The sequence below is a fragment of the Penaeus japonicus genome, unplaced genomic scaffold, assembly GCF_977035675.1.
Source record: "Penaeus japonicus unplaced genomic scaffold, GWHDUDI00000001_assembly GWHDUDI00000002, whole genome shotgun sequence".
Lineage (NCBI taxonomy): Eukaryota > Metazoa > Arthropoda > Malacostraca > Decapoda > Penaeidae > Penaeus > Penaeus japonicus.
The window spans coordinates 14,675,606-14,688,760 of record NW_028234404.1 but is presented as its reverse complement, the minus strand read 5'-3'; the positions used below and the strand labels follow the sequence as shown (position 1 = coordinate 14,688,760).

At 32.1% G+C, this 13,155-nt stretch overlaps 1 protein-coding gene across 3 annotated transcripts in view; it reads right to left on the bottom strand.

Moving 5' to 3' along the window:
- The window catches only part of LOC122262827 (BTB/POZ domain-containing adapter for CUL3-mediated RhoA degradation protein 3), a 12,339-nt gene extending 744 nt beyond the window's left edge, over positions 1-11,595 (bottom strand). The window contains exons 1-8 of one of the 3 annotated variants that reach the window (XM_043030993.2): positions 11,521-11,595; positions 9,655-9,805; positions 4,688-4,823; positions 4,358-4,502; positions 4,144-4,244; positions 2,643-2,866; positions 2,324-2,522; positions 1-838 (exon numbers count right to left, since the gene is read on the bottom strand). The exon at positions 1-838 is cut by the window's left edge and continues 744 nt beyond it. In XM_043030993.2, the coding sequence (XP_042886927.1) occupies positions 617-838; positions 2,324-2,522; positions 2,643-2,866; positions 4,144-4,244; positions 4,358-4,502; positions 4,688-4,708 (912 nt within the window). In that variant the 5' untranslated portion in view covers positions 4,709-4,823; positions 9,655-9,805; positions 11,521-11,595 and the 3' untranslated portion in view covers positions 1-616. Of the gene's footprint in view, positions 839-2,323; positions 2,523-2,642; positions 2,867-4,143; positions 4,245-4,357; positions 4,503-4,687; positions 4,824-9,183; positions 9,537-9,654; positions 9,806-11,520 lie in introns of those variants that run through there. The other 2 variants (XM_086548007.1, XM_043030994.2) reach the window with 2 other exon arrangements.
- Positions 11,596-13,155: the final 1,560 nt, after the last annotated feature.

The window sequence follows — 13,155 nt, the reverse complement described above, 5'->3', positions numbered from 1 at the left end:
TTGAAAAACGTACCCACATAAGCAGTGGAATTCCTTAAATATTATTGATCAATATCTGGTTTATAGAACTGTTGTGAACTAGTTGTGTTCTATCATATGGCATATGTTTCGAAATTAGTAAAATTAAAAATATCTATATAAAATATATACAATATCAAGAAATTCCTCTCAAGTGGGCCTCAAAAATAATTGGGGACAGTTGATAAATAATAATAACAAAATATAACAAATTACTTACAGACATTAAAACAACATTTATTTTTCCATTAACTGGCTATGCCTCCAAATTTCAAGCTGAATTAATCTCAAAGTAAAACAAATGTTATATTTAACCAGGGAAATTATGGGCTATTATTGTCAGGATCCCCTTACAGCTACAGAAATGAATTTTGTCAAATGTTGGCAGCTGTGAATTTGTTCACTTATTTGAGCAAAACCTCTGGTAGCAATATTAACTTCTGCCCAGAGCTGCTTGATGACAATGATAATAATAATTATATTCATAATTATAATAATAATAATAATAATAATAATAATAAAAATGATAATAAACAGTTCTTATACTGTAAAAATATCTATGAGAATTGAAGAAGGTCTCTTAACCAATTCAACCCTTTTATTTCAACTGATTATTTTTGTTTGATCTCAGCCTTCCCAAGCCTGACTGCGAACAGGCACCTCCTCTCCTATCTTCCTCATCATCAGATGTGCATACAACTGGTGCCACTGCCCCTCGCGTTGATGTAGCCTGCATTAGCTCAGCATCTGGTCCTGTGCGATTTTCATAAAGTAACACATTTAAGGTCTCTTCATAGATTCTTGCTTCCGGGAACTCAACCTGAAAAGGCAGATAATTGTATCAACCAGAAAAATAGTAATAATAAAATAAAAGGAAAACTGCTTATAAGTTTTCGTAATTTCTAAATCCACAAAATATTGTAAGATTATTAATACATATTTTCTGAAAAGTCTGAACTTAATATATTTACTGGCCAACTCTAACCAATGAACTTCACACAACACAATTGTTCTCATCTTAAATTCAAATTTCCATGGACATACTGGTAAACAAACACCTACTGGTATTTCAATTCTGAACCTCTAAAGGATGTGTATACTAAATTTAGTCATGCTTAGTGAAGGCAGACAAGTATAATCTGTACCGATATTCCACAGGCAGCCAAAAAAATTTGCAGACTGACTTAGAGTAGATAGAAGAGATTGTTTAATGCAATTCTGCATCAGATCTTAAAATGGTGTACACTTTATGGGGTTAATATAAATTTTGAAGAAAAAAACACAAACAATAACAATGTATATGTTCTACAAACTTCCTTAGCACAGACAAAAAGATTCCAACTCAGCTAAATGCATTTATATACTCTATCTTTCTTCTCTTCACATCATTTATTTGCATATATCTATAGAACAAATCTTTGTTTTTTCCATAAAAGCAATCATTTGCTCATTATTTCTATCACTCCTACATGGTTGAAAACTTTAACCAAATTTTTATTCCCATTTACTATTATTATTTCAGAACTACCTGGACTGCCAGCATCTGCTTTCTCTCTCTCTTGATAAATATATCTCTTACAGAGTAAACATATCTGTATAACAAGTCCCTAAAATTAAGAAATAAACAAGCCTTAACCTATTGACAGCAGATGGCATGATTTGTTGTCAAGGCAGAGTTGGTTGTAAATGCGGATGGCTCCGTGCCATACAATATAAGCCTGCCACTTGACTGTATACATATTTTATTGTAAACTGCGACTAATGGGTTAATAAAAGATAAACAAAGCTCGTGTGAAAAATAAAGCCAACACTGTAGAATGCTATCCTTTCGTAGATAAGCAAGCGTTGATTAGCAAACACAGCCTCCACTACGGGTCAGCAGGTAGGTTGATCTTTACACAACCCAACTGAAGACTCGTCGGAGATGCCATGTCAAATTTCTCTCTCTCTTCTTTCTTCACATTCTTTAAATACTTACCTAAGTGGGGGACACACATATACATAGAGTGTACATGAGAAAAACATAAGACTACTGATGAAAGTATTAACCCATTCATGACAGATGGTGTCAAATCATGTCATCGGAATATTTCTCACACGATGGATGATGTCCAATCATGTTATGAAGTTTCCTCATACATCCACATTGTACATAGTTCTGCTTGCATGTATACATTGTGCATAGTTCAACTTGTATACAAACATTATAGTTTTATTTGTATATATATTTTTCAAGTTGTGATTGTTAATATATAAAGACTTTGAATTCCTGTCAATGTTTTAACTATATGTGATTAAACCTTACCTTTGTATGCTTCCTATCAGTTGCATATACAATGGATGTACAACACACTTCTGCTACTTTCTTTCCATGTCCATAGAATGCCCAAAGACATATTTCATTAGATCCTATTACATTCTTAATGAATAAAACACGTCGACTGAATCTCAAGGCAAGTCGATCAAAATGCTCAATGTTCTTCAATAGGTTGTCATCTGATGTACTGTAAAGGAATGCAATGATATTAGAAATACATAATACTGAAGCAAGACAAAATATATAACATATTATCAAGGATAATCATAAATAATAATAATAATAATAAAAAAAACATTCGCCTTGCCTTGTATATGAGTATTTATTGTTATGTCGATTTACAAGTAATTTAACAACTGGCTTGGTAGTTGACTGTATGAGCATTTGTTCCTCCTTCTGTGATGTAATGAGAGGAACACAGCACACAGGATCTTTCACAGGATCTTTCTCAGGTTCTTTCTGCTTCATTGCATCTTCGCACTCAGCTATAAGGTCGCTCATGCAGTAATACCTCGCCTCTGCCAATAACTCCTGCAAGAAAATTTTGTAAAATGAACCTCTAACATATTATAAAAACAGTTAATTCTATTTCCTTCAAACCTATTTACAGATCAGTAAATTAAGTAATATAAAAAAAATCTATATGTTACATATTATTCATGCAATAAAGAAAATACACAAAACCACACATCTTAACCCTTAAAGATTGAGTAGTATCAATGAATACCAAATTGATGTATAGCATAAAAACAATGTCATCAATAGAGCAAATGCTAGCAAAAAGGAAGAAAAATTACTTTTGATGTTTTGATGGGCAGACTGAACAGTTTTGAGTTCCATCTGAAGTATCCAATGCTGCTTTAGCATTTTGAAAATCTTAGGAAGGCCATAGTGACCATCCCCCCAGAACAAACTGACTATTTTATCTCTTTTTAAAATGATTTTTGATTCTCCATCATCCTTATCTCCTTAATCTTAGTACAAATATATCTAGCCCCATCTCATGGTGCAACCTCCTGATCTTGTCCCTCAGCTGCCCACCTATTCACTTCTGCCCATCCTACTCTTTTATAAGTCTTGAATTCAGTCTTTAAACTGTTTGGTTTATATTTGATATCACCTATTGAGGACATGTGTTGTCCACTATGGTTTTATTTTTTTATCTATTTTACATTTAGATGATTCTCACACATTTAGTCACCAGACTTCATCTGTTTACCCCTACACATATACATACACCCTCTGTGTCAATGAACTAAAAATCCTGTTTCTGAGGAGTCAAAATCTATGAGCCTGGATTTCATAATGTCATGTGTCTGACTTCAGCAAGATATATCCAACCCTGTCTTGTCATACCATCAAGCAAAGGCATGAAATAAAATATTAACAAACATGATGGCTTCGTCTGTGCGACAAGAGCAATCACTGTAAATAATTTCCAATAGATTTGAAAGAAATAATAAATAATAGGAACATTGGTACTACTGATACTTTATATATGCTTCAACTTATTCTTAGCTAAGAAAAGGATGTGGAAATTTATAGTCCTTATGTGTCATTATCTCCTAAACAGAAAACTTTCAAAATGGCCATCCTAAAGTTTAGAAATATTCACAAGAGTGACATAGATACAATAAAATCATCATGCCTATCAAAGACTTTATTTAAACATAATGTCACAAACCACAGTCCAACCTGCATTTTGGTGAGATTAGCAAGGCTGGAGTTGAACCGCCTCAATCACAGCTTGGTCAGTTTCACAACATAGCTTATGCAACTCCTAAGTAAATCACATAAAATATCCTTACCTCCAACTCCCGCTGGTTCTCTGGCATTGGTATACTTTCATCTCTTAGGTAGTTCAAGATTGTGCCAAAATGTTTTCCACACCGGTCAATCAGTATCCAACCTGAAGACATTTTTATCCTGTTTAGAATTTCTTACAAAAAAGAGGGGGTGGGATGACTAAAAGCTCTTATTTTCAAAATGGCAAAAGGCTGTTAATGTAACAATGTCACTTACCTTCTGAGTCTGTTAAAACTTCCATCCGTCCAGAGAACATTGCTCTCAACATGTTATCATGTTTTGTGAGAGTTCCTATAGTTGTGTAGTGTAAAGACCCACCCACATTTAGCTTTACATATTGGGATGGGCTCCCTTTAATAACCTGAAAGAAAATCATTGAAAGCTCTTCACTAAAATACCTTCAAGGATATCAAAACTTGTATATAGCAAGATGTTATCAACTATATACTGAAAAAGTGATTAATAAAAAACTACATACATATATTTATAAATTTTCTATCCAAAGCAACAAGACTATAACTGAAGGGTTAGTGTAAGAAATTCTACCTTTTTATGGTCTCCCGACATCTCTGTGGTGGGGGAAGGTGGTGACACCACCACCGTCCGTGTCGACTCCAGTGTCACGTCCCGTGTAACGTCTTGCACCCCCGCCACCACGACTCCGCAACTGTTACTGATGCACCTATAAAATGAGAAATACAAAAATGGTTACTTACAATCTTAAACATAACCTAAATTTTTCCAAAACCAAAGCTCCTTTGACTGGATATTGGAGCCAGCCCCCCAAACACCTGGATATTTTGTAAAACCTAAACAAACCTATGGCTAAACCTAGCCTATATATTGTTCTCCAGAGAAAGGTTTTGGTCATGCTCTATGCCAAATTAAAACTGCCATATTTACTGGTACAAGATTTAAACATAACAAAATTCTGAAGAAAAAAATTAAGAGATATTGTGAACATAAGGATAAGGATAAGCCAGATTTGCGGAGCAGATGCTGCGCCGGGCTTGTATGCACTAAGGCGAGCCCACCTGTGTCAGCGTGTGCTGACTCGTGAGAGAATGTGCCAACAAGTGTTGACTCGATCTGAGCTTGGTCCTTACCCAACGCAGTGCCCAGCTACGTCGGTAACCGCCAGGTGACAGTGGAAGCTCACGAGCTTGGACGGGGCTCGATCTGCCTACCACGGGGATGTGAAGTCGACACGCTACCGCTGAGCTAACCAGACGGCTTATTGTGAACAGTCATTGGTATATAAAATACCAGAGGCTCAAAACTGGATTTGTTTTCAGATTAAACTGAACTGACTCTTCTATTCAAATCCACTTGAAATATGCTATGATACAACACAATTGTATCTAGTGATTACCCTAACCTCTGCAGCATCAGTGCTCTAGCAATGACCAAAATACATCCACCTTCTATATTCTGGTTCTTCTATTTTAGGTTCCTTATTTGACAATATATTGCAAGGGAGCTCTACAAGCATAATCTTGACAGAATATATGTGGCTATTTATTGGCTGATGCACAGCTGTTAATTCCTAAAGAATGGAATCCCTCAATTTAATCTTGCCCTCCAGACCACACAGACATACAGATAGAAATAATATCTATAATCAAAATTTAAAATGTTCCCCATACATATTAACCCATTCATGCCGGTTGATATCCTATCACATGGTCGCAAAATATCCCCATCGTGCATTTTCTTGTCAATTTCCAGGAGGGCCAGTTGTGATGTGCTGAAACGTCAACACTAAAACACTAGATTGTTCTTAAATATAATAATTATTCATAATTTCTTAGACTCTGTTACTTTACTCTAGTTTGAATGTCATAAAATGTGATATAACATAAAAAAAAAAAAAAAAAAAAAAAAAAATGATATCACAGAAAACTATGTGATACTGATAACATGGTAATTTCTGCTATTGTTTGGTTGAATAAAAAGATCAGTCACAGAAATATTATAAAAACAAACGTGATTAGCTAAGAGAAAAAAAGAAAAAGAAAAAGAAAAAGAAAAAGAAAAAGAAAAAGAAAAAGAAAAAAAAAGAAAAAAAAAAAAACTACTACTAATGTAATACTATTTCTAATTTGTTGGTACTCATGATATCATGTAACATCACATCACAGGTAAATGTACATACTCCTATGTACACATATGATTATTTATATTGCTGTTCTTTTTGTTTTGGAAGAAGAAGAAGAAGAAGAAGAAGAAGAAGAAGAAGAAGAAGAAGAAGAAGAAGAAGAAGAAGAAGAAGAAGAAGAAGAAGAAGAAGAAGAAGAAGAAGAAGAAGAAGAAGAAGAAGAAGAAGAAGAAGAAGAAGAAGAAGAAGAAGAAGAAGAAGAAGAAGAGAAGAAGAAGAAGAAGAAGAAGAAGAAGAAGAAGAAGAAGAAGAAGAAGAAGAAGAAGAAGAAGAAGAAGAAGAAGAAGAAGAAGAAGAAGAAGAAGAAGAAGAAGAAGAAGAAGAAGGATATATATACACAAGTATAAACCATGTTTTTTGATGCCCCACTAAAATATTGCTTCCAATTTCCATTGACATTATCACAGAGAGGTGAAGAATGTAGGCAAAGTTCAATAAAAATAACACTAGAAAAGCATTACTGTAACATGACTTTATACTAAAATAACTCCTATGAACATGGCAATATTTTTACATGCCTTTACACTGTAGATGCAATCATGTAAACCATATGGATAGGGTGGGTGAAAAACACTCTGAGAGGTTCAGCGCAGCCCCAAACAGCGTGAAAACACTTGTTATCTTCCCGGCAAAAGCGGGAGTAGGCAAAAATGTGTATTGTCATGAATGGGTTAATGAGTATGGAAAAAATATGGAAATGCAAAAAAACATTTATAATACAAGGTATTAAATAACCTATCATGTATACTTATAAAAACAAAACAAACAGAAAAAACATCAAAATGCAAGTAACATAGCCAAACCAGGAGACAAATATATGAACAGGAAGGAAAAGGTCTTTGGAGTTGGGTAAGGGGATGGGATGATGGGTGCAATGGTCTACTATGATTGGAGGGGGCATGGAAGGAGGACTGAATGAGAGATGAGGCCGCCCAGATACGTAGGAGAAGACCTAGTGGAGGTGGTGGTGGTATGGGGCTATATGGGAGAGGGGCCAACATACCTCTCTGTGGCCTTGTGGTTAGAAAAAGGTGCTAAAAGGAGTTGGGATAAACAAAAATGGAAAAGCATGGTGAAGAGCATTCAAAGGTTCAGTTATCATCAGAGAATTCATAACCAAAATAATAATTCAAGTAATAAGATGTCACACAATTACACTTCTCGAATATGATTTGGCACACGTTCTAAAAACACCCACAAGCTTACACCTGGCAACTTAGTGAATTCCAGCAATGCCCAACCATCTTTCAGTATGTAAACTTTAGAAGATAGAGGCTACAAACAGCAATCACTTGATACCTTGCCACCAATGGGTCACAGGGAATTTCAAATAGACATGAACAGTCTATATGATTAAAAGAAAAAAAAAGGTACTGTTTTGAAAGATGCTATATATTACTTACACTGCACAAAATGTATTTTTCTTAATACTTTGACAACTGATTAGACTAATTCCAAACCGTTCCTTTAAAAAAAATTAAAATCTTTTCTATCCATATATGTCATCTGAGAATCAACCCTCTGTACCCCCCCGCCCCTCATTCTGAACCTAGTTATGAACTAAATTAATTGAGTTAGTTTCAAGACACTGTAAAGTAACTTGTGATTGTGTTAGAGATTGGCAAATTACCTTAGTATGACTATATGATTGTCATAATGTCCATTTTCAATACAAGCAATTATCCCCTCAGTATCCAATAGGCTTAGGGATCCCATGTGAAATTGGGAGTTTTTGGTGGAGTGAGGGAAGCACAGAACATATGAATTACAGTATATTTCTTTCTATTGTAAAAAATAATATTAAGAAAGGTGGTTTTCTTACAATTTACTCACCCACATGGCATATCATGCACAAAGCTATCACCACTGGGTTTACATTTAACAATGTGCATCCTGAGTGCACAATCAATGTATATTGCAAATCAGTATCAAACAAGTACACGCACGTGCACATACATACACAAGCACACACACATACATACATCACGCACACAAAAGATACAAGATCCAGCTCCATGCCTCAAGCAGTCAAACTACTCAAAGCTCCAAACAATAACCAACAGGGCCAGTTGATTGAAGGTTTGTTTTCATTCATCCTCATCTATAGACAAATTGAATGTCCAAGAATCCAATTTTCCAATGGATTGCTCTTTCCTAAACAAGTGGACATCAAGTAAAACATAAATCTATTTGTAACTTCTTTGTCTGGAAAGGATGGTAATTAAAGGAGCTGCTCCAGTAATATTTCTATATAAAATATTTTCTCAATTTTCAATTTCCCTTGGTAGTGTTATAGATGAAAAGTTTCTTTGACTTCCTGGGGTTATCGATTCCATACACTCTTCTGTGAAAGCGTCATTATTATCAATTAAAAACTACACCTAGATTTTGTCACAAGTTCTTCCCATATGTAAGTGGTATATAAATAAAAAAGCAAATATCAACAGTTACCCTGGATCATATGTATATTGCTTAATGCATTGGATTTGTCAACTATTAAAATCTAAAGATAAAATGGTACTTTTATTTCAGGATAATTATTTTAAAAGACACTTACGCATAATAAATGTTATCTTGGAAAAAAAATCTAACAAAGGAAACAGATAATAATATAAAAATGACATGTGATAGATAAATACTAAAGCTATCTTTGAAATATGAGGCCAGAAGTTGTTAAAATTAGCTGTCAAATTTGATTTTCCTTTATTTTTAAAACAGTGTAATTAGAATGGTTTACCTGGTAGAAGAATCACATCTCAAATTCTTACACCCATGAGAAAAAATAAGCCATAAACGAACATCAATAAAACGTACCTCTTCTGACATTTACTTGACATACCCAGTGTTAATTAAAACTACAATGCTAATGGATAGGACAAATTACCTTAAATATTGAGGGGAAACTGCTCAAAACACCAACAACCAGAACAAAGAAACGATCTTCCTCCGTGGACGGAACGTAGGATGCGTTTTGGTGGTGAAATACGACCAGAAGAGGAGCCTGATTCACTGACTCACTGACTCACTCCCCAAAATCCCAGAGTCGCTATGATTCAATATGCACATAAAATTTATAATCACCAAGCAATTGCAAGTCTGGCACAAGTAACAACACCCAATGTACCTCCGATGAGAATAGCAAAGTTCCTCTGTCGTGATTTAGAAGAAAAAAACGCACTAGGACTCCATAACAATAACAAGAACCTCGGAAAATGTTCTTTGCGAGCTGGTTATTGGGTGGTATCTCGTCTCTTCCTTTTCCTACTTTTTCACCAAAGGATAGAGAGAATCATACAATAATTAAAGCACAGACAGACACAGAGACAAGCAGAACCATAAAGAAACACAAACTTGCCGGAAAATGTTTGCTGGAATTGCGCAGGAGTGAAAAATGAGAAGAAGTTTTAGCAGACACCTTCTACGTCCGAGCGACCATCTTGCTCTTACACGCTCCTTCACATAGATCGTTTTTTCTCTCTCGGGATAATTTTCTGGAGGACTTCGCTCTTTAAACGTAGTTAGAAAAAAATAAAAAGGTGCAAATATCTGGAAGGAATGTCGATAAATGGGCGTGATTTCCTTGGTAATTTATGGGAGAAATTTGGGATTGGGTGTGATTTTTGGAAAAAAAATTATCAATATTGGCCATTCATTGACCTAACAATTCTAATCAATAATAACAATGTATTATCTATGCATTTTAGAGACGGTGGAATAAGAAATGTAAATATAACGACCATTTAATTTCATTTCGAATGCACAAGCAATGGCGTTCTAAAGACCTGAGAACAATATTCAGGAATACGCAACCCCCTTAAAAGGGAAAAAAAAAAATAAAAAAAATTAAAAAAATCACAGAAATAGACAAAAAAAAAATAGAGTGGTTACAATGATAATGATAATAACATTGATGATATTACTAATGTAAAATTGATAAAAATTATAATGATTATAGTAAAGATAACAATAATTTTTAAAACCATTACCATCACCATATATCATTTTTAAAATTTATAATTATTATTATTAAAATAAAAATAATTATCATAATTATAATTAATTATTAAAAATGTAAAAAAAAAAAAATTTAAAAAAAAAAAAATAGTTATTAGTAATGAAATGATAAATAATGAAGTAATAAAAGTTATAAAAATATATTAAAAAAATGGAAATAAAAAATTTTAAAATAAAAAAAAAATTAAAAATAAAATAATAATGATAAAAAAAAAATGGAATAAAATTATTAATAAAAAAAATGATAATATCAAAAAATAGGATAAAATAATGATAATAATAATGAAAACTAAAAATAAGAATAAAAAAAAAAATGCTAAAAAAATAAAAAAATTAATGATAAAAAAAGTAATATAAATGATATAATAATAATAAATGAAATATAAAATTATAAATGATAAAAATTAATGAAAAAAAAAAAATTTAAAAAAAATAGCAATATTAAAAACTGATGATTAAAAAAAATGATAATGCTAATAATAATCAATAACATGATAAAATATGATCATAATAATGATAGTAATAATTTTTATTTTTATCTTTAGAATAATAATAAATATGATAATAATGAGGGTGCGAATAATAGTATTAATAACAATATTCATAATAACATCAATGATAATTATAGTGAGGACATGAAAAAAAAAAACATAATGAAATATAATGAAAAGAAAAAAATAATGATAAGCAAAATGACAATACCAAAATCAACAATCATATAATCATGGGAACAAATAGCCTATAGTAATAGTAGTAACAACAGCACCGGTAGGAGCAGTAATAAGTAACAGTTGTGATAGTAACAGCAGCACCGGTAGAAGAAGTAAAAGTAACAGTAGTAATAGTAACAGCAGACCGGTAGAAGTAGTAAAAGTAACAGTAACAGTAGTAATAGTAACAGCAGGCCGGTAGAAGTAGTAATAGTAACAGCAGCACCGGTAGAAGTAGTAAAAGTAACAGTAGTAATAGTAAGAGCAGACCGGTAGAATAGTAACAGTAACCGGTAGAATAGTAACGGTAATAGTAACAGTAGTAACAGTAACAATAGTAATAGTAACAGCAGACCGGTAGAAGTAGTAAAAGTAACAGTAGTAATAGTAACAACAGCACCGGTAGAAGTAAAAGTGATAATAATGGTAGTAGCAGATAGAAGCAGTGGTTATAGTAGTAGAAGTAATAATAATAGTAGTGATAGAAGAATGCTTACCTAAAATACAGAGAAAAACGAAAAAACGAAGAACGCGACGGCTTCCGCGTCCTCCCCGCTCGGAACGTTCGGGCCAGTACGTTTTGGTGGTAAATTTCACAGGCAACACCCAACAAGAACAAGGAGACTAATAATGATGATAGTGACAGCTACAACAGCAATAATGATAATAACAACAGCAACGATAATCATGGTGATGACAATAATGATGATTATAATAATAATGATAATGATCGATTGATGATGATAATAAGGATAATGATAATCTATCTATATGTCTGGCTGTTTTTATTGTAATGTTAATAATACTAGTGATAATGATTATAATAACAAAAACGATAACAACAATATTAATAGTAATGATAGTAATAATGATAATAATGATGAGAGTAAAACCAAAAAGAATTGTGATAACAGTATTATAATGAAAATAATAACAATAATACTGATAATGATAATAATAATGGTAATAATAGAGATGATAATGAAATGAAGACAAAAAAAGAGAACAATAATAACATTGATAATGATAACTCGTGATATTACTACAACTAACAATAATGATAATGATGATAATAAGAATGATCATAATAACGATAATGATATTGATAACAAAAAAAAATAATGCTAACCATAAAATTGATATGAGAGTAATAATGATTATGATAACAATGATAATGACATTCATGATACCTCATACCAATATCAACACTTTTTTTGGCATTGTTATCATTATCCTTATTGTTAGTATCATTATTATGAGTAGTAGTAGTATCATTTTTACACTTATCATCATTATCATTATTATTACTGTTATAATTGATGTTACTATTAATATAGTGATTATTAACATCATTACTATCACTACAACTACTATTATTATCATCATAGTTATCACTATTACTACTATCAAAATGTTATCATTACAATTATTCTTATGATTATCATCATTATCATTGCTATTATCATTATCATTATTATTTTTATCAATATTATTTATAATATTATCATTGTCATTATTATTTTCATTATTGTTATTGTTACAATGATAATTATATTCATTATAATTGTTATTATTATCATATTTACTATAAATACTATAATCGTCATTATTAGTCTCATCATCATCTTTATCATTATTATTATCATTATCATTAGTAGTAGTAGTAGTGTCATTATTATTAATATTAGTAGTAGTAGTAGTACTATTATCATTAATGTTACTATTATCATTATTATTATGAATTTACTATCATCACTGTTATCATGATATTAACATTATCATTATCATCATTATTACTCTTGTTACCATCATTATCATCATCATCATCCTCATTCTCACCATCTTCATCGCTATCATTAACAATAATGCACGTGTCTGTGTTTGTATTCATAACAATGGAATTTACCATATAGATTAGCAGTATTTGTTCTATTCATCTTTTATGGTCTTGAAGAACTACTATTTGACTTTGATCATAATATTACGCGACCTAGAATAATTTTATTATATTAGATTATTGATCAAATCTGATTACGTTGAGGGAATGGTTGTTTACAATTGAGGATGACTGAATTGTTCATTTTGACTGAATGGTTTTTGTTTACTGTTGATGATGACTGGATTATTCATAT